This window comes from Agelaius phoeniceus, chromosome 10 (assembly GCF_051311805.1).
Source record: "Agelaius phoeniceus isolate bAgePho1 chromosome 10, bAgePho1.hap1, whole genome shotgun sequence".
NCBI classification, from domain to species: Eukaryota; Metazoa; Chordata; class Aves; order Passeriformes; family Icteridae; genus Agelaius; species Agelaius phoeniceus.
In genome coordinates, this window is record NC_135274.1 from 6161683 (window position 1) to 6189626 (window position 27944).

The 27944-nt window shown below is 44.7% G+C and overlaps 1 protein-coding gene across 1 annotated transcript; it reads right to left on the reverse strand.

Annotated features, from left to right (window-relative positions):
• Nucleotides 1-1612: 1612 nt before the first annotated feature.
• On the reverse strand, nucleotides 1613-27857 carry UBXN7 (UBX domain protein 7). Its single transcript, XM_054639171.2, has 11 exons — nucleotides 27702-27857; nucleotides 23067-23214; nucleotides 20882-20949; nucleotides 18101-18166; nucleotides 15941-16053; nucleotides 9527-9673; nucleotides 9044-9134; nucleotides 7225-7352; nucleotides 6031-6424; nucleotides 5502-5581; nucleotides 1613-3890 (listed from the first exon to the last, which is right to left on the reverse strand). Exons 1-11 carry the CDS (start codon nucleotides 27832-27834, stop codon nucleotides 3729-3731), a joined length of 1530 nt encoding a protein of 509 aa, XP_054495146.2. The 5' UTR covers nucleotides 27835-27857; the 3' UTR covers nucleotides 1613-3728.
• Nucleotides 27858-27944: the final 87 nt, after the last annotated feature.

Below are 27944 nucleotides of genomic sequence, written 5' to 3' on the forward strand. Positions count from 1 at the left end.
GTACAAACCACAGCAGCAGTGCCAGGGCAGGCTGAGTGTACAAATCAGCTCTGAAGGACGTGGACCCTGTGAAACACAAGCTGGACAAAGGAGAGGTGTCACTTCTCCTAACAGTGAGGAGAAGGTCAGGGAGCTCTGGGAAGAGCTGATGGAAAATTCCTGTTTAGACCCACTTAGGAATAATGATACATCTGGATGCCTTCTATAGACAACTGTATTTTACAAAGCCACCTGCAGATCCTGGACACTCCTCCAAGATCAGTGGTGTCAACTGAACTGATTTATCAGGAAGAGCAATGCACTGCAGTCCATGAATGTCAGAAATCATAACAGTCACAGACTTTTGTTCAAATCCTAAAGAAAATAACAAAAGTATGGCCAGAAGTGTTTGGCCCATTTCAGGTCACTGGGGAATGCTGTGAGGTTGAGGCTGGTCAACCAGCTTGACTTAAGAGCACAGAGCATCAGAAAAATCCAAAATCCTTCTGTGGGCCTCTGAATGGGAAGTAAATGTGTCAGCTGCACCTGGCAGGGAAAGCCAGAGCTTGTTTCCCCTTCTGTTCCAGGATCCTGGTTGTGACCAAATGGGATGTGTTTTACACCTCAAAACAAAGCTGTGTTAGATGAAGAGCACAGGCAAAGGGAACATCTCCAAAGAGCAAGGAGCTCCAGCTTCAAACAAAACAGCCCTGCCAGTTCTCACTCAGGAAAACCTGCCCTGCCCACAGGCACTGCTGCTGCTCTGCTGCCACCAGCCCTGCAGCAAATCCTGACCCAGTGACACCCACAGGAAGCCACAAACCACAGCTTTTGAAGGATTGGCTTCCTCTGTCCTTCACAGCTCAACATTGGATTTCTCAACCAAATCCAACACATTTTTTCCAGCAAAGGCAATTTGAGCTTCAGATTTCACATCTAGAAGTGACTCTTTAAGCATTGCCCAACCCATCACCTTCACTGCCATGAGCTGTCCTGTCCCAGGCAGGACTTGATTTGTGTTTTCAACCACATTCCTCAGGCCAGCAAAACACATTCCTCCAAAGGGATGAAGAGCTGAAGAAGCTGTATCCTGGCTGGGGCAATTTCTCATCAGCCCCCATAGCACAGCTGATGTGTGGCACTGGGTTTGTTTGGGTTGGGAAGGGGAGAGAGAGAGTGTGGTAGGCCAGGGACAGGCGCTCGGAAGATTTCGGGCTGTAACGGAAAGTTACAGGAATCCTTCTATCCCCCTCCCCATAGATAAGGATCACCCTTGGAATGTAGCCAGACGTGTAGCCCCCCTAACCTATGCATGCCAGTAACTTTCCACTCCATACTAACCCTAGAAAGTATAGCCAAACCCCTGTCTGACGTAGAGAGACCCCTTAGTCCATAAATACCCTTAAGATCTCTCAATAAACGCCTTTAACCGTCCACCACATTGGTGTCAGCGTCCGTTATTGGCCACAAGGGATCCCACAAAGGAGATCGAAGTGCTGGACCCTGAAACCAGGTCGCCGTGGCCTTCACAAGAAGGCAACAAGAGAGAGAGGGAGGAATGAACAAAGAGAAGAGCCACATGCAGGGACATGTATTCCTTAAATTTTTTTTTCTCTGTTTCTTGTTCTCAAAGCAAAGCAAAAGAAAAGTGATAGAAAAAACCACACCGTGAGACAGAAAAACTCCAACTCAGTTTCCTGGAACAGAACAAACTCCTAGAAACCATGAGAAAATGCCATTTTCAGTGTAAATGTTCAACTTCCCTATCTTCTTTCCCCTGTTTGAGCAATTCCTGGTCTCATCACAGCCCCACACACAGGAGCAGGCCCAGGAGGGGCAGGGGAGGAAAGGTGCCAATAAACCACACCTGGTTCTTGTTATTCCAACCAGACAGCTGGAGCTGCTTTGGGAGCTTTAGGACTACATGGAAATGTGAGTTAGGGGTCTGGATATGCAGGATCTAAAGGATCCTTCAGTCCAGAGGCTGCTCCACAGGCCAAACACAAGACCCCCCTCACTTCCCCCTGCTGGGAGCAGCCTCCACACCTGGGGGTCCTTACAAACCAAAGAGGACATCTGGTGTCACATCAAGCACTGATCAGGAAACTGAGATGAAAATCTGCTTTCCTGACACTACATCCTGCAGCAGAAAGGGAAATCAACTTCTACAATTGCATGATTACATGTCAAAGCTCAATTAGGAGCAGGAGACAGCTGTGAGTTGAAGTTTTCATGGGGAATGCCAGACATTTTCTGTGATTTCTTGCATTTAAAGGTTCCAAAGTACTGATGCTAGTATGAAATCAAAGGCAAAATATCTTGAAAAACTGGAAAATGTAAATTTCTGACTACTAAAGTCTTTAACAAAGACAATCATCTGAGAGAGGCAGAAAAAGTCAGCAGTTATGCCAGGTCCCATGTGCTTTCTCCTCAGTGATTGAAAACCATGTTAAACTGAGTTTTTAGCTGTAAATACACAAATCCACCACACTGTGCTGAGGGCTGTGCCAGTTAACTCCTGTCCCATCTGCTGAAACACCAACTGGCCACGATCTCCATCAGAAAAATCCAAAATCCTTCTGAAGGATGACATTCTGGTGGAGATACTGGAGGAAAACCAGGGCACTGACTTGTGTGCCAGCTTCCAGAGCTGAAAGGAAAGCCTGCACCAAGGAGCAGCTTTCCATGCAGCCCTCCAAATTTAGAGGTGACAGTAGATGAACACAGAAATAGAACAAAAATCACCCCAGGGAATTCAAGCCACCAGGCTGGGAAGTGTTTTATGATGCATTAATTGATGGTCAATGCTGTCAGTGATGTAAAACCCCTGTAAAGCCACCCACTCCTAGAAAAAGAGGGAAAAAAGCCATCTGACTGTCAGGTCTCTGTGGCAGGTGTTTTCAGAGAATCCAAAACCTTTACAGTACCCTTGTTACTATTTGCAAAATCCTGAGAGCAAGTAAGGAGACACTTTGAGGGTGCAGGGAAGGGAACATGGATAACCCACCCCCACAAAGGAGCTGGGTCTGCTCCAGCACTGGACTCACAGCTTTCCCTCTGGGCCAAGCAGTCAAGCCCATATGGAGCACAGTTGGATTTCTGGGGAATTGGTTTGTTTTTTGTTTTTTTTTTTTTACTATGTCCACTGGCAATTTAAAGGAGGAGGAAAACATGCAGGCAATCTAGAAGCCTTTGAATGAGATGGAGCAGAGCATTTTGCCATGGCTCAACCCAACTCCTTTCCAAAACCAGAGTGTTGGATAAGAGAAGGCTGGAAGGTTAATGGAGACCTTTTGTGTGGGGAATCCAAACAAAGGAAAGAGTGTCCTGAAGGTTATGCCCTCTCCTTCCAGAGAGATGCCTCTGTGCCTCATCACACACTCTTTTCAAAAATAAATTAAACAAAACAGATTTAAGAATAGCAGCGAGAAGGGTTTGTGTATTATGGCCACTCCAAGCTCCAGCATGCTGGATACACAGATCACTGTTTTACTTTATTCCAGGAAAGCAGAGGAAAGATGTTCTTCCCAATGCTCTCTGCAGCTGAGGAAGAAAATAAAACTCTGAGCACTCTCATTTGGTCACTAGAGAGGGAGAAGGGAGGGAGAGAGAGCAGGAGGGAGAAGGAAGGGCCAGTCAGCTGCCTGATTCCAGCACTGCAATCCCATGACCCTTAACTGCATATTTAACCACTCTTGTCCCAGGCAAAGAGGAGAGGGAGGAAGGCTGGGAGAACTCAGGCCACAGTGCTAATTCCTTTCCTGCACAAAGACAGTCTCTTGAGGACACAGGCCTGCCTCCTGTAACGTGATCTCATAGTCCAGGTGGGAGAGTTTCCTCCTGGGGAAATTGGTGAGCAGTTCAAAGCGCTCGTTGGGGTATCCTTTGGACTGGACGTGTTTCACAAGAGCCTGGGGAGAAAGGAAGGCAAACCACTGTCACAGAAGTCAGAATGGGAAAAAAAATCCTGTTTTCCTTTTAAAAGCGTCACCATTTCTTTTTTTTTCTTGGCTTGAGGGGAAGAAAGGGCATCATGGTAATATTGGAAGCATAAGCACCTCCTGGAAATGTGTGTAAGGAACCCAGTGCTTTGTCAATAACAACACAATTATTAAAAATAAAACTTTTTTTTACATTTTATATCATCAGCTAAAACTGATCAGTATCATCAGTTAAAACTCCTGAAGTGCAACTGTCTCCTTAAGCAATTTCTTTTGCTAGTTCTGGCCAGCTTTAAAATGGAAACAACTAAAGGCTGAAAAAAATCAGTATGGAAATGATGTTCACAAAGAAACACCTGAGAATCAATCTGGATCTGAGTGAAAGGCTCCAGAAGATCACATGAGATGAGCACAAATGCTGCTTGTTCAGCTCTGCAACCAAAAGATGTCTTTACCCACAAACCTTGACTCAGCTAAATTCCTCTGCTGACTCTAGAGCAAAAGGGAAATCATATGCTGAGATTAATTTCCTTTAACTTCCACAGTCAATAAAAGCAGCCAAACCAAAAGTCAGGATTTATTTCAATTTAACACTTTTGTACTGCCTAAATGAATTGCTCAAGTATTCAAAAGTGCTACATGTCTGATAAAATGCAAATTTACTTAACAATGCAATGCAAATTTACTTAACAATCTGCATTCAAAAGGCAGCCAAGCTTTTTTTTTCCTTTTATTTTCAAGCAGGAGAGTCAAGGATGAGAACATAAGCTGAGGACACTGTATATTCCTAGAGCTGCTGGCTAGGCAATAGCCCCATTTTCTGTCAAAGACAGGACACTTTTCTCCCAAATCTACACAAAATCCTTCTGATGAGGTGTGCTTTTGCCTTCCCTATGACTCCAGCTGTTAGATTGACTACATTTAAATGAGCTTAAATGGCCACTGTGTCCTGAAAACTGATGGCAAACAGGAGCACAGTAACCTCTTTACACTCTGGTCCCTGGAATATTTTGAAGGAAATGCCATTCACATGGAATTCTCCAAAGTAAGGAGCCCAAAGCACAGTTGAGACACACACCTGAGGCACAGTAATTGATCAAAATTCTACCTCCCATGCAAAACCACCACATTGTGTAATAAATTCGTTTGGGGAGAACTTCCTCCAAAGTCTGCTCCAACATCCATGTCCAGAAGGGAGGGTGGAAGTATGATGGGAGAGATGGAGAATGAGGAGTTTTCCCTTTGATTTTACCACGGGAACCAACTACTTTAGAAACAAAGCCCCAGAAATGAGGAAGCTGAGAGCATTTCATGGTAATTAACAATTCATGCAAAAGCCATTTAGATTCATTTTACAATGAAATGAGCAGTGTGGGGATTGAGGAAGACACTGGAGTGTACACAAAACCCAAGCTGCAGTGGAGAGACACAGAACCAGAGAGAATGACATGGAACACAGTGCAGGCACCCCCTGGATACAACTCTCCCACCAGAGATTTCAACAGTGTCTCCCCAGGCACAGAAATCCTCCAGTTTCATCTTTCCTCTGCTCAGACAAGGATTCCCATTAAGGCCACTCACCAGAAGTTTAGCTTGTTCAGGCAGTGAAACTTGTTCCCTCTTTCCATCTGGATACCTCAGCATCAGCTGTGCCTTTGGTCCTACACAAAGGAATTTATCACAAGTTAACACCAGGGCAGCTGAGGTGAGCTCCTGGGTAGATTTTAGGTGGGACAGCACAGCAGGGTGAGGGACTGGAGACAAACACAAGGTTCCAGGCTGTGGAGATAAATTTCTATCACAATGCTCAAGGCTCAGGACTCTTCCAAAGCAGCAGTGACTGACCCCAGGCAGTGCCCAGAGCACTTGTGTTACACCAGAGTGGATTTTACTCCTGGGCAGGCCCTGAGTCAGGGAACCCAGAGGGCTCTGCAGGCTGGGGCACTGCTGTGCCCAAGTGGTGCTGCTCTTGAACCACTCACAGGTCTGCTGGCAAGGAGGGAGGAAATCAGAAGGGACTTTTAAAAGAAGGGCTGAAACCAGGCTTGGCAGCCTATGAACAGTTTCAGGCAAAAAAGCCCCAGCACAAGCAATAAAAAGGGGCACTTACCATTCACGTCCAGGCCCCTGAAGGTACTTTCAGGCTTGTCAGGTGACTCCTCCAGAGCCCCTGCCTCAATGCAGGGCAAGACTCTGTGGTTTGATGTTGTCCCAGGCTCAGTCCTTGCAGAGGGCTCAGGCTGAGGCCTCCGGCTCTCCTCTTTTTTATACCCCAAGTCCTTGTGTGGAGACTTCCTCAGCTTGGCTGGAATCTCTGTCTCCTCCTCCTCCTCAGATCCACAAACAGAAATAAACTCTTCGCTTCCAGAAAAAAGCTCTGACTCCGACTCCTCATCCGACCTGCTCTCCTGCTTGGCCTGGGAGGAATCAAAATGGGTCTCCTGCAGGGAGGCTCTGATGGCAGCTTCCAGCTGGCTGTCCTCACTGGCATCGATGAGACTCTCCTGTGGGATGCACACAACATGTCACTGTCAGATTTTCTGAAAAATCCTCTTTGCCCAGGATTCTTCTCCTGGAAAGCTGAGAAGCCTCAGAGAGAAATAAAAACAATAATTATCTGATTGCTTCTCCTGTGGTTGCTGCTTTGGAATGTGGTCTGGAGATTGTTTACCAACAGGTGGTTGTTTGATTGGTTTCATGTGAATTGTTTTAACTTAATGACCAATCACATCCAGCTGTATTGTACTCTGGAGAAGAGTCATGAATTTTCATTATCATTCTTGTTAAGCCTTGTGTCTGTATCCTTTCTCTATTCTTTAGTATAGTTTTAGCATAATATAATGTAATGTAATATAATATTATCATATGATATATAATGTATTAGCCTTCTCAGAACATGGAGTCAGATTCTCAATTCCCCCTTTGTCCTGAGGACCCTGCAAATTCAACAACACATCACAACTGCCTGCAAACATGTACTGAAAACCAAAAGGACATCAGTCTTCCAGAAGGGAAGCCACTAAGCCTGTCAGGAATGCACAGCAGGGAAAGCTAGGCATGCTGTAATTAGTGGTTTCTCCTTGGAGTTCTGCATGGAGTAATCAATATTCCTTTCACACTCTGACTGCTAAATCCAAACCAAGTGCCAAAAGCACAAACAGTGACCCTGGGAGAAGGCACTCCCTGTGTTTCTGCACGCCCCTGCACTAACTCCTTGAGCGTGTCTGGGAAATCAGGAGAGCTGGACAAGCACAGGTCAGAGTGTTGAGAGCTCCAGGCTGTCCCCAGGGAGCCTCACACTTACAGAGCGGGAGCATTTCTGGGGAGGGCTGCTGGAGTGGCCGTCCAGCTGGCCGTGCTCGCTCAGGAACCCGGTCACTTGGTCCAGGAAAGAAGTCACATCCAACTGGTGCCACTCCACGAGCTTCTGGCCTAGGGAACAAAAGGTGTTATCAAACAAAGTTTCAGCAAAACGCCGCAGTTTAGTGGTCAGATGTGAAAAATGTGTATTTTATAATTAGCTTTTTTACAAATATTAAAATGAATATTAGATGTGTTATGTTAGAAAGTGATGCTGTATTAATTCTCTTAAGTAGTGTGTTAAATATAGTTTTGGGTTATAACATATTAAAATAGAAACTAAGCTATGTAAGATACTTTTTTTAAAAGAGAGGAATGAGGTACTCCCACTGAGATAGCAGCCACAGGACACCTAAATCTTGCAGAGAAAGGGAATTTATTGCTCCATTATCAAAAGAAACAAACTTCTTCCTGCCTTGCTGAGCCCTGAAGATGCCTTTAGGATTCAGAGGAAGAAGCTGACACTGATGGGACAGAATCCCGTGTTTGAATGGAATTTATGCATCATATATGAGGTGTATGAATATGCAACAGGTTATTGTTTTTAAGGGTTAATCCTCTGTTAATATGTGTCCTTTTTTGGGCTTATGTTTCCCAGAAAAAGGTACCTGGACTGTCTGTAACTTTTTGTTTCTATTGTCTCCTATTGTCCTAATCCAAATTGTCCAAATTTTCATTACTCTAATTATATGACTATTTTTATAACCATTTTATCACTATTAAACTTTTAAAAATTTAAAAACAAGTGATTGACATTTTTCACATCAAACACACCAAATCACTGCTGCAGAAGTCCCTGTTTGAGGAACTGCAGCTTCCCACAGGAATTACCCAGCTTCCCACAGGAATTACCACCTGATAATTATGGAGCTTCCTCCTTCCACCCCCTTGAAAAGGGACAGACATGGATACAGACACAGTTTATTTCCATTCTTGTCTTTTAACCAATGCAAATGTGAGCACAGAATGGTGAATTTGGCCTCAAACAAAACCACTGAGTTTATTAAGAAGGATTTCTCCATTCTTGTTAAAGTGATTCTAACCCTTGGCAAGCAGCATTTGCTCCCAGAAGTAAAGTGCTAAGAAGAGTTTTCTAACTTCTGTTGCAGTATTAAAAAATGTATGTATTTTTAGGTGGTTTAAGTCAGTTACACAGAGGTCTCATCTCTATCATTTCAGTCCTTAGACACAGGAGACCAGACCAACATTATATAACCAGGCAGCTCCATTATATGATGATAAAAGAAGCTGCTGGATACAGAAGAAAAAGCAAAAACTTTGAAAGAGCTGTAGGGAGAGGGAGAAGTTTGATTGTTCAGGTAAAAACCAAGCAAAATAAAACAAAAACTCGAAGCCAAGATGGTATTTCAAAATTAAGAAGCAATTAAAATCATTGCTGAGCCTCACAAAGCTCTGTGGGAGGAGCAGAAAGCAGATTCATGCAGCAATTACAAATATTGTAGTTATTTATCACATGACTTCAAGAAGCTTTTGAAAGACTTCAAAAAAAAGAATTCAGAGTTTTTCCACCAGATGGAACTATTTTCACTTTCTAAGCAAAATACTTGCCAAGCTTCAAATACACAAAATTTCTGCAAGTTTTGGGTGTTTAATTCCCTTAGTTCCTCTGGGAACATGCTGAGTCAGTCCTTGAGATTCTTCAGCCCAGTGTAACACAAACTGCAGTGGAAAGTATTCCAGCCTACAACTGTCAGTGCTTCCCATGGGATAACTGCATGCAAAGCAGCTGCCACTTGTCTTACCTGTCCTGGGATCCAGGATGGAGACATAAGGGAAGTCTGCTAATTTGTAAAACTGTATGTACCGCTGGCCTTCCTCACTGTCGTGGTACACCTACAAAATTGGGCACATTAGTGGCTGGGGAGGGAACAAAACAAACTGTACCTTGAAAATGCACAGTGTTTTTCTCTCTTCCACAGTATAAACTGCAAATGGTACAAACAGTTGTAACTCTGAAAAGCTGGAATTAAGCCTCTAGCTCTCCATGTATTAGAAAATACATGGTAATATCTTGTTTGCACAAGTGAAAGGCAGTTTATGCCTTCAAATGCATATCCATGAATTCCACCTCCATCCATAAACTACATACACTCCATGAAACACACCTTTTCTGCAGATTCACCAGGAGAATTCCATCTTTTCCAAATAATTCAATTTTTTTTCCCACTGTCCCATCTACCAAGGCACCGAGTTAGCCACACATCCACCCCCAGGCAATTTCTCACCTGCCAAAAAATGAAGTGGTCCCTGATGATGTTCTTCACAGCCTCATTGCTCCACACATCACGGTTGAGGCACTGGCAGGCAAAATCTTGCACGTTCTGAATGTTTATCATGAGCCACTTGTTCTGCATCTGACCACACTCCTTGGCCTGGAAGCAGAAGGAAAAACTTGGTTAGATGAGAATGAAGGACCAGACAGCACCGATGCCAGCAATGATCAGAGATGGCTTCTACCACTGCCAGACCTTCCACCAAACCCCTTCACAGTGAGGAGGATGGACAGAGCTAGTGAAAAGGCACCCACAAAACAGAAGGCAGGGCTGAAGGATCTGCTTTAAATGAGCCTGGTTGAATTACAGAATCACATCGATGAACAGAGCTGCTGCATTTCAACAAGCCAAGCACAGGGAGGGAAAAGCAACTCAGAGGGGGGACACACATGGCACTGCTGAATAAAGTATTTATTCAGGGAAAAGTGTAGTCAGTCCCACTGATCTGACAACAAAGACCTGCTCAGTCTAAAGATAAACCCATGGACCATCTAGTTAAGTAGGCTGCATAATTGACAGAGGACATGCATTGATTCAACAGCACCCCTTCTCTGCATGTTTTCTTTTCCTCTCCAAGTTTTGAGTTACTCTGTGACTGTCCAACTGCCCAATTAGGCATCCTTTTTTGATGCTGCTTATCCAGACTGCAAGTGGGGAGGGAGACAGGAAGGCGCAGGAAGAAATCTTACTGGTTTGAGTCACAAAGCTGGCACTGTCTGATTGCTTGGTTGCAAGTTAATGGTAGGAGTTTGATCAAGAATGTAATTCTGATCGCTGAACTGTCATACCTGTTGAAAAAAAGAGGGCTAGATCAACAGCAGGAATGCTCTTACCACCTGGAAAGACTGGAGCTGACATAGGAACTCTCTTTGCTTTAAAAAAAAATAAATTTAAAAGTTATGCTCACCATCCTGCTGGGTAATCTACTGTTAAGGAATTCAAAGGATAAAAAAATTTAGGGGAATCAGGATGTTATGCAAGATGGTGCTGTTTGGCCATTACTTTGTTCCCCAAACCAAAGTTTGTACTTTTGAAATGAATTTTAGCCTGTGCAGTTTGGAACAGTCTGCCTGTCACCTGTGTGACAGACAGACATGTGAACCCCACACACTCAGCTTCACCAAGGCAAGAATCTCAGCCTACAAAATCAGTCTGTGTGGCCAAGAGCCCTGCAGAGGCAGCTTTTGTATTACTAAAAAGGAAAAAAAAATGAAGGCAGAAGCATGGAACAGTCCTATTCCCACAAGGGGCCTCACACTAACTACTTACCACTAATTTACACTGCCAGCATCCAGGTCACCAGGTGAGAAAAGTGGGGAAGGTGACACCTAAGTAACTGGCAAGGGTCTTAAATAATAAATAATTGTCATGTTTTTATTTGAAGGACTTGTTTTGAGCTAACTGCATTTTGAGAATTAGTTCTAAGAAACCAGTATGAGATGAGGCCTAGAGGCACTGCCCAAGTTTAAAGGGAATAAAAATCCTTATGTTATTTAAGTCAATTGGATTGCCTTAGTTCTGTGTTCTCATGCAGTCTGTTAAGAGAATACTCCCAAAAATATGTAATTAGAAAGCTGGAAGGTGAATCTCCTTCTTCTACCCTCACTCTCTATATATTTTAATATTAATGCAAACCTCTGGCTCTACCTCTCCTTTGTCCAGCTGAGGGCCCTGGAAGGATGCAAGCAGGAAATTCCAAAAAGAAAATCTATAAAACTGAGTTTTCACCTGCAGAACAGTCAGAGCTTTTGAAATTACTTTTAACTTCCTTCTAAAGGCAAACTTTGGATTTAACATTTAAAGGGCAAAGTTAAACTGCTGCTGTCTCATACACAGAGTTCTTACACAGCTCAAAGGGTTCTTCTGAGAGGGTGGAAGGACAACAGTGTGAGGAGAAGAAACACTGTGGATTTGGAGATTATATTAGGGTCATTTTGGTAAGTGACAAGGCAACAAGGGAAGGCTCAAGAGCTGGCCTGTGTATCCCAAAAGCTGGGATCTGATGGATTTAGATCCTCTGTTTCCAAGACCAAGTGCAAGCCCCCATTCCCCTCCTCCTTTGAAGTATAAAGGCACTCACAGAGCCCACAGACAGGGCAGTACAGGACAGCCACTCCTTGAGAGCAGAGCCAGTGGAGCCCAGATGCAAAAACCAACCCAAAGCAATCCAATCTGCCCTAAGTGTGCCTTTACCCTTTCTGCCCAGTCACACAATTCATCACTACACCAGCAACCTGGTGAGACAATCTGTGAGACAAGTCTTGCTTTATGCACAGTGCTGGATCTCTGTGGAACTGGCTCCTGCACTACTAAAAATAAGTTTTCCTCCCATTTGACTTCTCTGAACATGTATGGTTTAGAAATGTTGGGGTGGTTCCTGCTGGCTCAGTTTTGAAATGCAATCCTTTCAAGGCAGCAGAGAGAAGAAGGAAGTGGAGCCAGCACCTTGTGATTCTCTGGACATTTCTGTGACTCAGTGGGGAAGATAACAGCTGACAGAGAGTCAGAGCAAGACAGAACCAAACAAGAAATCTCCTGTTTAGGCCACACTTCTCCTTCCTACCTGGGGCAGGGCACAGATCCTTTCAGCACCCAGGCACCCCTGAGCCACAGCTGTACCTGCAACTGCTGACCCAAACCAGGCCAGAAGCACTTTATGCACAGGTAATTGCTCCACTTGAATACAAGGTCAGCTTCCAAATGATTGCTGCTTTTTAAGTAGAAACAAAAAACCCCTCAGTCTCAGCTGTAAAGCAGGCAGCAGCTAAAAAAGGTTATTCTTAAATGGGAAAAAGAAATCTTATAGACAGACTTGAAACTCTGCAATGTGACATTCAGTCACTTCACTGAAACCCTGCTGAGTGTTAAGCACAGAACTCCACACACCAGACCCACCCTTGCCCACAAGAAGTGCAAGCTAAGTCCCTTTGGTGTGTCCTCCTCAAATTCACTCATCTCTCACATCACAGGCATGTAGAGAGAACACCTGCAATTCTTGAGAGCAGCCTGAGATGAGAACAAAACCACACTCTCCTCTATCAGACATGTTTGCTGTGTAATTTATTTATTTTACTTGAGTGATTTACTCCTAACAGATTCCACATTAATGGGAGAACTCTAGTTTAGTCAGTCACACACTGAACCTTACAAGTACAGTGATCATAAGCTGTATGATGCAGATGCAGCAGATCAATTCTGCATGTGGAGCACAATGCTTATATGAAAAAGCAGGTAAAAAAACCTGCCATTCAACACTCAAAAATTACTTTATTCCCCAAACCAAAGTTTTTACTTTTGAAATTCAACACTCAAAAATTACTTTATTCCCCAAACCAAAGTTTTTACTTTTGAAATTAATTTTAATTCAAATTAATTTTTCTGCCATGGAGTTAACCCCACCTATTCCTAAAGCTAGTATTACTAAGTTAAAATGAAACAGCAACTTTTTGGGCCTTACTGGTAACAAAGTTTCCTTGTAACTCAAGAAAAGTGAGGTTTCTTGGGGAAAAATAAAAATAGTTACATACACTTACTATCAAAAACCAATCTTAAAGTACCCAAAGAGCAGCAGCAGCTGATGAGTGACAAAGATACTCAGATAAACCCAGATGTCACTACTCCTGCCAAGGAAGCCCTAAATCCTAAATGGTTCTCTGATAAATGTGCTTGGTTCAACCCTGGCAGAGTGCTCCTGCCCACCCCTCCAGAGGCTGGAACACACCACACCCCAGCCTTGGAAAGAAAACCCCACTTAGATCAAAGCTTAACTACAAGAGCATCACAATGACAGGATTTGGTCTTTGATATTCTGGAATGTGATGAGCATCTCTGGTTTATCATATGGTTTATATCCATTTATCTCAGCATACAGAGAAGGGAGAAGCCAAGAGCAGCTTGCTAGAGATGAATTTTGGGAAGCTGTGGTCACTGAGGCCTTACACTGTTCCAGGCTGAAGCAGTAGAGCAGTTTGCAGTCAGAAAAGGTAAAATGCAAAGGGAAATGGTCAACACAGTGAGGAGGTGAGAAGAGTTACATTGCAAGGAAGCTGAGGAGCATCAGTGTGAAATGAAGGGTATCCCATGGGACAAGGAACTGGACAAGAACACAGCAGGGTGAGTGCCAACACCAGAAAGTGTGCAGGTACTGCACAGAGCAGGGCAATGTGAGTATACACAAACCCATTCCCCAACCCCAGCCCACCCCTTTTTTAAATTACCTTTCAGGACTGAATAAGAATGCAGAGACTTTAGGACAAACAAATCCATCAATCATTTATTTCACACTCTGACACCACTTCTGACTGTGACAGATGCCACAATCAACACTGCTGAAGTCTTCATACATTTCCAGCAAGACCCAAGGAGAGACAAGCACCCATCTCCAACTCCACAGCAGAGCTCAGAGGGCACTTGCTGACTGCTCCTGCAGCAGCACTGCCTGTTGCCATGTCAATTCCCCTTACTGGTGCCTTTAACCACACATTTGCTGGTGTCACCTGTCACTGTCATATTTTCTGAAAAATCTCTTTGCCCAGGGAAGCTGAGAAGCCTCAGAGAAAAATGAAAACAATATTATCTCATTTGCTTCTCCTGTGTTTTGCTGCTTTGGAATGTGGTTTGGACACTGTTTACCAACAGGTGCTTGTTTCAAGTGAATTGTTTTTACTTTTTGGCCAATCAGGGGCCAAGCTGTGCTGGACTCTGAAGAAAGAGTCACCAGTTTTTGAGTGGTATCTTTTTAGCCTTCTGTCTGTATCCTTTCTCTATTCTTTAGTATAGCATTCTTTAATATAACATAATATCATAAAATAATAAATTAGCCTTCTAAGAACATGGAGTCAGATTCACCCTTTCCTCCCTTCGATGAGGGTCTCTGAAAATGCCACAGTCACCAACAGCTCTAGACCCCAGGCCCAGCAAGCACCATCAGCTGGAAGACCTGAAACACATCTTTTAAGGCTGCTCCTCTGCTCCCACTGCACCAAATTCCTCCCCAAGGTGGACACTGCTGTTCTCTGCCAGCATCCTCTCACAGCTAGAATTCTGTTAAGGAGATTGTGGAGGGCACCCTCAGAACACAGGAATTAGTGACAAGGCAACTGATCCCCAGTGATATGGGAAGCATAAAAAGAGAGATGAGGGTAATGGGATGAGAGCTGGAGACTCCATAAAGGCACACAGTGTTTCACCAAAAGCTCTCCAGCAGTGCTCTTGTACTTGTGCACAGCAGTCAAGGCACATGTGAAAACAAGGTAAATAATATTTTTGTTCAGTCTGTCAGTTGTATTGCAGACTTGTGCAGTTGTATTGCACCATTTATTCATTACTTTGCATTCTCATGCAGTAAAAATAATGATAATTTCCATCATCAAGCTCATCTATTCAAAGGTGACCAGGAGAAAGTTTAGTAGTAACTGGAATTTCTGAAAAATATCTGGAAATTACAGACTCAAAAATTAAAAATATCTACCAACCTGCATGTTCTCTAATCATTACTTAAGTCATTGATCCATATCTTAACAATTTAGGGATAGATCCACACATGCCTACACAGTCAGAGAAGGTGACACCTGAGCTTGTTTAAAGCTGACAGTGTCCTGTATCTCTGGGATACTTTCCCTAGCACCACCAGAGGTAAAAGACAGCCACTGTGATTTTATAGAAGAACAACAGCTCCACTGAGGATGAAGCTGTGGCTTGATGGCAAAGACACATTCAAATACTTCTACTCACTCAGGTATCAGAAGCCACTCAGCCATGTTAACTCCACCTGAGCTTCTCAGCAGGGCTGTGCTGCAAACCACACTGCCCTTTGCAGAATCCTCCCTCACCTGTGCAAAGCAATCCTACTCCAGCTTTTTCTGTGTCCTCTATGGAGACAGTGCAAGGGATGCAATTTTCCCATCCTGACCAGCCTCCCTTGCTCACTGAAGCCTTTCACCACATGTGATTTGCCACACTGATATTGAAACACAAAACAACGTGGTCTGCATGGTGAGGACTTGGACTTGATGATCCTGATGGTCCATTCCAGGTGACACCATCACCAGTGAACTCCTTCAACACATCACCAACATTCCCATGGGCAGCCCACCAAACACTTATCACTAACCAGTCCTTTGCAACCTCTGACTGTCCAGCCATGGATCCATGCTGACCCCCAAGGGTGAGCCCTCACCGTTTCAAAGCTGCCTTTGTGCATCAGGTCAATGGGAGGCCTGAAGAGATCTGATGGGTCCATTCCAGGTGACACCATCACCAACATTCCCATGGGCAGTCCACCAAACACTTATCACTGCCCAGTCTTTTGCAACCTCTGACTGTCCAGCCATGGATCCATGCTGACCCCCAAGGGTGAGCCCTCACCGTTTCAAAGCTGCCTTTGTGCATCAGGTCAATGGGAGGCCTGAAGAGATCTGCCAGCGTCGTCAGCTTCTTGTCCACGGCCCCTCCGTTGCGGAGCTCCTGCTCCTGCCGGACTGCACAGCCCCAGGAGGAAAGGGACAGGAGTTAGACACACACACACTCACCAGGGCCATTCATCACTGCCTAAATGCTCAAACACACAGCTGCTGGGGTGAAACTCTCTCCAGCTCCTGGGAGCTTTGGGGAGAACAGGCTAGGGCAGCTAGTGAGTGCCAATCCCAGGATATCTCTTACAGAGAGTGCCAGGGTGAGACCCCACTGAACAAGATTAGCTGGTGTGGAAGGGCAGAACCTCCCTGTCTCAACTTTCTCTTTTAAACAATATCTTAATAAACCTGAGGGATCACATACCAATATTTGAAAACAAAGGAGCCAAAAAAAGCCGTGATTTGTCCCCAGTGATGCTTTTAAATGGGAAACTCAGCTAGATTGTAGCAATGTAGCTTTTAAAAGGAATGTTTCTATTGTAGTGTTTCCATTAGTTGGTTGTGGGGCAATCCCACAGCAAAGAAACAAAGAAACAGATTTAGTTTACATAGAGAAATCTCTTTGGATGTTTCTTTCAAAGAGTATCAATTCCATCTGAAATAATACAGAACACATTTCCTACCCAGACAGGACCATGGACAGTAAAGGTAAATCACAGCAAATACATGATGTATTTTATGGAACCATTTTATGCTGAAATGGGCAATAACAATCCCATGGCCACAACTTTTCCAGTGTGGAAGGAGCTGTCAATGGGCCAAAGCATAAAAACCATGCTTGAGCAGACATACAGGGAATAAAGCATCCCTGTGGAGTAGCCCTATGAGCCAGGAGATAATCTGGAATTTCATGGCCAGGGCTGTTTTTCCAGAGACAGCCAGACAGTGATGTCCATCTGTCAAGTTCTGCCAAAAAACATGATAAAGTTTCACCATAAACCCTTACAGTGTATCTCTCACATGTTGGGCATCTCTAAATGTCTTAAGAATGGAATCACAGGGTGGTTTGGTTTGGAAGACCCTAAAGATCAGCCATGGGCTGGAACACCCTCTGCTAGTCCAGGCTGGAAGATGGTGAGAAAAAATTTCAGGGTATTGATTCTGTACATGGTGCATTTTCACTTCTAAAGCTGCCAGTGATGTCAATACTTGTTGTGTTCATCATTGCTGGAAAAGGGGAAAGAAAGTAACTATCAACACCTATTGTCAGTTTGGCAGCCAACCCCTAACTGTGTGGGAACATGGTCCATGGACCCAGTAACCAGTGACAGGATGAGGAAAGAGCTTCAGGTCACACCAGGGGAGGCTGAGATTGGATACTAGTGACAATTTCTTCATGGAAAGGGTTGGCCAGCCCTGGCAGGGATTTAACAGACATGTGGATGTGGCACTTGGGGACATGGGGCAGTGGTGGCCTTGCTATTGCTGAGAAAACAGTTGGACTCAGCCTCAGAAGACTTTTCCAACTTTCCTGATTCTGTGGTTACACCTCAGGAACGCTCCAGCAACATCAGCACAACAGCCATAGCTCAGATGTGAAACACCTGGTGCTGTGCTGTCACAGAATCACATTCTGTGACACTTCCTGGATGAAATAACAGCCATGCTTTGGCATCTGGAGATTCTGTGCATGAACAGCCAAGGGCAAACAGCAATTAAAGCCACTAGAACCTCCTGCTCAAGGAGGAAGCCTCAGGGCTACTCCAATGTAACTCAAGTGCCAGAATGTCCACTGCCTAGCCAAGAAATATCCAGTGGATTAATTTAATTCCCACTTGGGTGTTAGGATTCTTCCCCCTTTTCAGTTCCCTCTAGAGCAGAAAAAGGGGTTTTTTGAGAGTTAGCAACACTAAAGCAGACAGAATATACTGTGATAATCATAATTTGATAATTCTATACTTCTAATAATGTACCCTGCTACACAATTGACAATTTAAAAAACATTTCAACAACTGAAAGCTGTCCTAGCCTACAACAGGAATGATTTCTCCATCTTATTTGCATTAAAAGTAATAAAATAAAATAAAATAAAATAAAATAAAATAAAATAAAATAAAATAAAATAAAATAAAATAAAATAAAATATCAAGCTTACTGATCTGTAGACACTTACTGGTTTCTGTCTGAAAATCCCGAAAGCCATCGAATATTGAGCGAGCAGGTCTGCGTCTTTTAGGAGCTTTAAAAAAAGGAAAGAATTATTTGAAAAGTATATTATCAAAATAAATACATATTAGTACTTTCCATCACATGTGTAGGAGAAGAGAATAGGAACCCCAAGCAGGGACTATGTGGGAGTAGAGGTCATTGGGAAGGGCTGGAGGTGGATGGAAATAAGCAGAAGGTAATTTTTAAATTCCATTTCCTAACACATCCTCCCTCCAGCAAACCTTAGCCCAGAAACAAAACATGTACCAACAATACAGAGAGGCTTAAAGCCCCTTCTGATGGGCTTGCCAAGACCCTTCAGCATGGAGTGGCAGTGCTGTCACAGCATCACCTTGTCACAATTCCAGCCAAGATTTTACCCAAGGCCTTCAAAGGGATGAAAAACTTCAAAAGATTAAATTCCATGAGAATTGTTTTTGTTTTTATTTTTCTACAATGCATTTCTACTCTTTTCTAAACTCTTATCCTGATCCTGTCCCAACTACACTCTTCCAGTAGATCCAGCATTGCTGTTTGCAAGGAAACTTTCAGAACTGATTATCTGCAGAGAGCCCAGGAAGGAATCAGAAATAGCACCCTCAAGTCCCACTAAAATCCTAAGGTACAGCACAAACACTGAACTTGGAAGGAAAACAGAACTGCCTGTCAAGATTATTGCAGCTACTTATCTCCTTTCCCATCAACTGCAAGACAGAACTTTCAAAGCCCAATTGCTACAAGACATAATAAATAACAAACAAATTGAAATAAATACAACCTATACCCAGTGGAAATGTGATTATCCAGCAGAAAGCAAGCCTGAAGAAGGGATGTGCTGGGGAATAACACCTCTCAACTCCAGGGAGTAAGGTCTCCTTCACCCTGAGTGCTTAGGCACAAGCCAACCTCAGAACAACTTGAACTCAGTTGGAACAGGAGCTGAAGGACCACTTCAGCAAAAGCAGCATGGCCCTGCCAGGCAGAACAGGTGAAGAGGCTCTCAGCAATCCAGGAGGATCCTTTGTACTCAATGCTGGGATCCATGTACCCAGCAGGGCACAAACACACAGGGTCACCTCTTCAGCTGGGAAAACCTGAGCTTATACAACCAGCTCAGTATGACCCTTAAAAACAGAAACTGTCACCTCCCCTGCTGTAAGGCTACAGCTGAGACCAATTATCTCTTCAGGTTCAGCTACTCTGTCAGGCTGCTCTGTGCCAGAAACACAAGTGGCACTGCTGGATCAGAGTGCCAGGAGGGAATCACTGACCCAGGGCAGTGACATGTCACTGGGACCAGTGTGGAAAAGGTAGGTGTAAGAACACCAAGCGTTAGGATCAGCAGATCTGAATCCTAATAACCCACAGGAGTGAACAGATCTGTGTCAAAAACACTGCTGGGACACAGGAAAAAGTGCAGAGAGCTCCTCTATCTTCAGAGAGGCATCAGCAGGGCATCTTCCTCTGGATGCACATTTCCTGCTGCAGAACTGCTAAACTCCCCACTTCCAAAATCCAGGCAGGATGGGAAGTGCAAGGATTAGACAAACACAGTGTGTCCTTGTTTTCAAGTCACTGCTTCTTATGCTTGAGACCTTCAAAGTCCAGCTTCACTGCTGCTGACAAGGTGGCCTTTCAGCAGCAAGGGGAATGTCACAAAACTACATCAATGAAGCTCACAGAAGTGCAAAAACACTTCAAGGAAAGCAGATACTTTGTATATCATTCCCTTTTTGCCCAAGTGCAACTTAAGTTTTTCAAATTGTTGTTACTTTATGCATCTCACATCAGTATGTAGAAGTAGAAGTTAAGTTAGTCCATTTCAGTGACTCATATTCTGTCTAAGGAATAAACGTTTTCTGATGGGACTGGGGAATGAAACATATTAAAGGAGTCAAAATTGTCCAGCTCCCAAAACAGACAGGGAAAAAAATTGCTAGAAGGACTAAAACTAGAAAAGCTAATATTGCTATCAGTGCAAGTACAGCAAAAAGGGAAGTGGCGTGCACCTGTACTGCCTGGCATTGTGTGCTCCCTCTGAACCACCCTCCACTTGTGCATCCTGGCTAAACACCTCTCTGATGTTGAAAAAGAGTCAAGAAAAAATCAGTTCCAGGGTACACCTGAAGCTTGGCCTCCTTCCCCTTTCTACTAAATGATAGGAAAGAGCATTTCCCATGGGGTGAGACCACTGCAGTGACAAGCACTTGCAAGGCCTTCTTGGTGAAAAGAGCAAAGCTCTCAATCCATCTGACATGGCAAAGGCCAGCCCAGAAATGACCTGGTCCACATGAAAAGGACAGAGACAAGAAGAGCTGTGCACAGCACAGCCTAAAGAGCAAATTAAATTCCTGCATGAGAAATGGAGAAGGGTATGAGCAATCACAGAGTTCAGCCCTTCTTTCTGATCTGTCATCTCAAGATACAGCCATTTGTCCTCTTCATTTTCACTTGTCAGCCAAAGCTCCATCTTCCATCCCAGCACCTCAAACATTTCCACAGCAGTACCCCACAGTTCTAGGCCCCCAGATGTATACTTAATTAAGTTAATTGGCTGCCACCTTACAAAGTCTCATGAAGCAAGATTTAGCAAATTAGTACCCCTGGGAATAAAGCATCTCTTGTGGGTGAGATTTTTAATACCACTGGTGTTATTTCTTCTTATTAAACAAGTTTTGATTTTCTTTTGTCACTTAGCTCACCTCAAGGTAAAGAAAACAGAAACAAATTAAGAACACAAGCCTACCTCCAAACAAGGGCTCAGGCTCTACTAAGATTTCCTGCTTTTGAGGAATTGGAGCTCGTACTTCATCCCTATCAAAGGAGAAGAAACAAAAAAGAAAAATCAGAGAGATGATAATATTCCAAGTACTTACAAACCACATCTCATTATGCTCCAAGGCTCCTGCAACTTGAACCAGTTAAAGATGCTGCTGTACCACTGCACAGAATGAAGGGGTTTGGGATTAAGTGGGACCTCATGGGAGCATCTGTTCCCACTCATGGCACTGCTGCTGGACCTGGTACCCTGTGCACTGAGAGCTGGCATGGAAAACCTTTGATAAAACATTACACAAACCCCTGAGTGACTTGATCCCAGACTCTGTCAATCTATATTTAAACATGTTTTGTTCTTGAATAACTTTGTTAGAACTTGGAAGTTTTTAAAACCTTACCAAAAGATGTTAAATAATCTACTTGCCATCCTACTTTCCTTGCTACCTACATGGAAAAAACTATTATCTTCCTGTTTACCAGCTTTTGTCTGTCAGAAGACTTTTTGCTTCCACCTGAAAGTCACACCTGTCTGTTTTCCAGAAGGAGGAAACCAGGTCAAGATGGCCATTTCCCCCATTTCTGAAGCAGTCCTTGGCTTAAGGACTCAGTCCCAGTCCATAACTGGGCTCCCTCACATGTCCACAGCTCAGTCAGTTACACTTGCAGACACTTACAGGTAATCCAAAACTACAATTAGGAGAAGAGAGGAAATCACAAAGAAATCACAAGCAGCTCTGTGACAACAGTGTGGTCACCTGGCCCACAGATCTTTGTGCAGAAGGATTCATCCATTGCTACATCCTGTCTGTGAGCTCTCTCTTCCCCCAGACTCCCAAGGTGTGAGAAGTGCACTCTGCAGCTCTTGACCATGCAGGTTTCAAAAGGTAACTCAGGATGTCAGCAGGATGCACTGACCCTGCTCATTCCCTCCACAACTTTCATTGCTCTGTGCAGCTAGTTACTCTCCATTTGCATATTTACTGTTCTCTCCTCCTATAAGGAATGCTGAGCTGATCAGCACCTGGAGAGTGTTGAGTATAAAAAAGAAAGTATTCCAAGAAAAATCTGGAGTCACTGATGTGCCAGAAGTTGTCTAGAAATAAGAACACTAACCTATATACCTATTTTAATTTTGTTAAAGGTTCAAGTAGGAAGGCACCTCACATCAGCTATAAAGCACTAAAAGAATTATTTAAATTTAAATTTTTACATGTGCTTCAGAAGTATGAGAGGCAAGGATTTTCCTCTATAAGTCAGCTGTCTTTTTCCTGGAGTGGAAGATTTTCATAAGTACAAAAGCCTGGCTTAAGTTTAACTTACCATATTTAATGAATGTGATTTATATCACTCAAGATATTCCCTTTATCTCAAGCAGTCACATTAATAGGCAGCACTGAGATTCTCTGATATGCTCAAGTGGAAATTCTCTTCCCTTTGCAGGCAACTGATGTGTAAGAGACTGGTGAAGGTGCTGAAGTTGCTGATTCCTCTGCATACTGGTATACAGGCCTGGCTTTTCCAGTGCCAAACTGGTTAAACAACCACTATAAAACCCTCACAAGTCAGACTCTTCTCCCAGATAAGGAGACGGGATGAGATAAAATGGCCTCAAGTTGTGCCAGGGGAGGTTTATGTTAGATATTATGGTAAATTTCTTCACAGAAAGGGTTGTAAAGCACTGCCACAGGCTGCCCAGGGCAGTGGTGGAGTCACAGTAAACATATGGATGTGGCACTTGGGGACATGGATTAGAGGTGAATGTGGTGGTGGTGCTGGGTTGATGGCTGGACTTGATGATCTTAGAGGTTTTTTCCAACCTTAAATTCTATGAATTTATGAAATGGGAGTAAGGTGGCTGCATTTATAAGAACCAAATCAAGAGAACTCTCTAACTGCCAAATTAGTTATTACTGCATCCCTACTTTAACGACTCGGGCTTTGTAAAAAACACCAGGTGAAAGCTCCAGAAAACTTCTGAAGTGCAAGAGACTCACAAACCAGAACACTGGAGCAATCAATTGCCCAAGAGCAAAGCAGTGTGCAATGCTGTGCTGAGAAGTGGCAGCTGCCTGGTTTGCTGTGCTTTGCCCAGTGCCATCTCAGTGCCATCAGAGGGCCAGGCTGGCTGGCACAGCCGTGCCCAGGGTACGTACTCGGGGTGAGGGCGGGCAGCAGACACGGCTGCAGAGCTGGTGCTGGGCTCCTCTGCTATGCCCCCTCCATCCAGGAACATGGTGACAGCCATCTCCAGGTTGTTGTTGCAGGCTTCCAGCATGTGCTTCCCCACACTTTCACTGGCACCTGCAATGCCAAAGGGAAAGAAATCACAACGAGTGGTTATTAATTGTTGCGGTGTGGTGAGGGTTTCTAGGATGAGCTGAGAGGTGAGAACTGACTTCAAGTTCTTAGAAGGCTGATATATTATATATTATATTATATTATATTGTATTGTATTATATTATATTGTATTATATTATATTATACATTGTATTACATTATATTGTATTATATTACATGGTATTATATTATATTATGCTATATTATATTATACATTGTATTACATTACATTGTATTACATTATATTGTATTATATTATACTATATGAAATGAAATGAAAATGATCTATTAAAACTATACTAAAGAAACAGAAAGGAGACATCAGAAGGTGAGAAAAGAATGAATAATAAAAATCCCCTGACTGACCAGAGTCCCGACACAGCTGGACTGGGATTGGTTATTAAGTAAAAACAATTCACATGGAACTAATTAAAGATGCACCTGTTGGTAAGCAACTTCTAAACCACATTCCAAGCAATCAGATAATTATTGTTTACATTTCTTTTCTGAGGCTTTTCAGCTTATCAGGAGAAAAATCCTAGCTGAGGGATTTTTCATAAAATATAACAGTAACAACAGCATTTTGACTGGAAGTGCCCAGAACAGCTTTCTCTCTCAAAGCATTAATAATTAGGAGGAACAGTTCATCAGCTGCCATTTATCCCTGAAGCACAACTGTGAAAGGAGACAAACGTACACAGCTCAGGGGGAAGGGGATGTTTGCAGTCAGGACTGCCAGGCTTCTTCCTGTCAGCAACTGAAAACCTACAGGAAACCATCTGAGGGGTTTGAGCATGATGTGGATTTTCTTCTAGAGGTCAGGCATTTTCCTGGTACATGGAGCTGTTGGAATGAGTCCAGAGGAGACCACAAAGGTGCTGTGAGGGCTGGAGCCAGGCTGGGAGAGCTGGGGGTGCTCACCTGGAGAGGAGAAGGCTCCAGGGAGACATCACAGCACCTTCCAGTGCCTAAAGGGGCTCCAGGAGAGCTGGAGAGGGACTGGGGACCAGGGATGGAGGGACAGGCAAAGGGGAATGGCTGATAGAGGGCAGGTTAGATGGGAGAGATCCTGGGGAGAAATCCTTCCCTGTGAGGGTGGGGAGGCTCTGGCACAGGGTGCCCAGAGCAGCTGTGGCTGCCCCTGGATCCCTGGAAGTGCCCAAGGACAGACTTGGAGCACCCTGGGACAGTGAAGGTGTCCCTGACCATCACAGCAGGTAGAACAAGATGAGTTTTAAGGTCCCCTTCCATGCCAAACCATTCCATGATTCTGTGGATTTTCCAACATAAGTAGGCATACAGAAAGAAAAATGAAAACCTGACTTAACATTTTAACAGGAAGAATATTAAATCAACTGCTAAAAATTTTTATCCACTTGTAACAGACATTTAGAGAGGGAAGAAAAGACACTCTGATTTACTGATTCTGCTGAAAGGCAAAATCAAACCAGCAGAAGCTCACTTTATATAAGAAGAGGGGAAAAAAGCAGCCAAGAGGGAGAAAGTAATACTTTTCTACAGAGTTCTTTGTATAATGATTAACATTTATTCAAATCACAGAATCATGGAATGGTTTGGGGTGGAAGGGAACTTTAAGCTCATCCAGTTCTACACCTCTGCCATGGGCAGGGACACCTACCACTACCCCAGGTTGCTTCAGGCCCTGTCCAGACTGGCTTTGAACACCTAAAGTGCAACTAATCCCAGTTTTGATGTTGCTGCTCCCAACCTGTAAATCCTTCCTCAGAGGATGAGCCTCTATGCCCCAACTTCTCCTCAAAAACCATCCCATCAGCAGAAGTTCCCTCAGGAGTAGCTCTCCTGCAACCCAATTCTTTACAGCACCTCCTCCCTAGGTGGTGGACTGCCAAAGAGCTTCTTTTCCTTTAGAAAGGCTGGTAGAGAGGAAGAGTGGTAAAATGCAGCTGAACCAGTCTGGGAGCAGCTTTGGGATATGTAGGAACTCTTCCTAAGTTCACAGCAAGTCACCAAAATGACACCAACACTTTGCCCAAAACCAGGCTCACAGACAACGTCAGTGTGGGCAAAACATCTTCAGGTATTTCTCAGATTTTTTGGGAAAGACTCAAAAAGCTCTGGTTTGAGCACAGAATACACTTTGAAACTGTGGAGGTCAATCAGTTCTAACTAACCTGCACATCAAACCATGGAGAAAGCCAAACTGACTGAGGGAACAGGTTTCCCAAAACACCCAACCTGCCACAACAAGCACACTGGGATGACAGGCAGCTGTATTTTTAAGACCTTAACTGAGCTGAAGAAAGCACAAAATAAAAACTAGTAACATCCCAAAAAACCAAGAAGTTCAAGTTCTTCACTCAGATGATTTTTTGGCATTTTCAGCACTTTTCAGTGTTAGCTGTAGCAATGAAACCACACCTGTGAGCCTGGAGCACACAGACCCCACTCTACACCTCCCTGCAGAGTCATGCAAAGATTCATTTTCAAGAACTGGAAGAAAAATGATATTCAACCCTCTGTTGTTATTAAAAGAGACACTGACACAGCAAGTGCCTTCACTGAGTCCTCATCATTCCTGAGGAAAGGGCCAGCATATCAAAGCTTTCAGTCCTCATGCTGGAAAACAGAAAATTCTAAATATTTGTTAAGTTTCAAAGCAAAATTCACAGATATCCTATCATTTCCTTGGGGAAGACTCATGTCTTGAGAGGCTACCTAGGACAGGCTGGGCAGAGTTAAAGGAATAAAGTAGGGATTTATTAAAAGGCCTTCAAAGGATACACCTTGGGAGTACAAGAGCCTGGCCAAGGCTACACCCAAGATGGATCCAGAATCACAAGTTTCCACACTTTTATAAGTTTTGGTCCATTTCCATATTGGGGTTAATTGTCCAATTACAGCTGCAGGTTATGGAGTCCCATCCTCTCAGCCTGCTCTCCTCAATTCACTGCTCTTTATACTTTTGGGGCCTGAAGCTGCAATGGTGTCCTTGGTTCTTGGGCTGGAACAGGATTTTGTCTGACTAAACCGTGAGGATAACTTGCTAACACTTTATATGAAGTTCAGAGTTATATACTAATGCAGAACAGAATCTGGAAAATGTGAAAACTGAAACTTAAGGCAGCAAGACACACAGGAGTTACATTCTCTTAGCAGTACTTTCCTGGTTGAGAGCACCAAAGAAACACAATTCTGCCACCAGGATCAAAGAAAAGCATCAAGGACTATTTCTCCTCATCCCTGATGCTGGAGATTATTCCCTCAGCCTTTTCCCCACAGACAGGAGTGACTGGAAACACTTACAACTCTGAGTTGAAAAAGCTACTAACACAAAGCACTGAGGTGTGAGCACCTGTCACACCACAGACAAGCTCCACACACTCCTAGATGCAACCTTAAATTCTGTTAAAGGTAAAAACAAAACTTCAAAACTCCACTTAATAGTGGATGGCTGAAGCCCAGCAGGGGATTTCTTTTTTGGTTTTGAAAGCATAGAAGGGTTCTCTTGTGTTATGCATAAAATATGTGTCTAAACATAAAAGGCGTCAGGAGGAGGAAACCAGCACAGCTCTGCCTGTTCTGGGTCACGTTTTTAGCAAAAATCTCCCACACAGGCACATACTACTGATATATAATTGCTGTAGGTTCTTTTTGTTCAAAGGGTTTACTCTATAAAGATTCTTTAGGAATAGCTGAGAGATCAGTAATTTCCCTGCTTACATCCTGTCGAGGATTTAAGTGTGTCCAAGTACAGGGACACAATCTGAAACGGAGCTGGTGTGTGGACAACGGAATTAGAGCAGTTTCATTTCCCTTTGGCTGTTTAGTTGACACATCTTATTAACCACTCCCGCAGCATCTGACACGCAAAGCCATCAGCCAGGGGTTAGTAACTACGGCGAAGCAGATTAAACACAAAGTGGGTCAAGAGCTCCGAGCACACAACGTGAAGCAGGAGCTGTCACCTGACGCGAACTTCCACGGAAAAGCGACCAGCTCTCCCCGTTCCCCAACTCGAGCCGCCCGCGCTGTAGGACGTTTCTGCTTTTTCAAAGGCGGACTCGGGGCTCAGCTCCCGGGTCCCTCCCGGCGGTCAGAGTCACCGGCGGGAGCGGGAAGCGGCTGCCGGGGCGGAGCGCGGGCGGGAGGGACGGAGGGAAGGGGCAGGAGGGAGCAGGACGCGCACCCGCGCCACCGGGACAACCGACAGGAGCCTCCGAGCCGCCGCTCAAAGGGAGGCGAGCTCTCTCCGCCGCGCAGGGAGCGGGGCCGGCCCCGGGGCGCGCCCGCGGACGGGCCCCGGCACCGCCGGCGCCCCGCGGGAGGCGCTCTCAGGGCAGGGGCAGCGCGCCCGGAACCGCTCCGTCTCGGCCCGCGCCTCCCGGCCCCGGCCCGCCGGCGGTAGGGGACCGGCGGGACCCTCCCGCGTGAGCCCCGCGACCTCGGCGCGCCCCGCGCCCCGAACCCACCGGTGATGGCGGTGAACTGCTGGACCAGCGCCCTCAGCGCCGCGGCGCCCGCCGAGCCCCCGGGCGCCGCCATCTTGCCGCCGCCGCCGCCGCACCACAACACACGCGCCGCCGGCCGGCGCGCGCTGCGCATGCGCGGAGCCCGCCCGCGCGCGCGCCCCTTCCCCCGCCCGCCGCCGCCGCGAGGGCCGGGAGGAGGGCGCGGTTGCCGTGGGAACAAGCCCCGCCCCCTCCTGCCGCGCG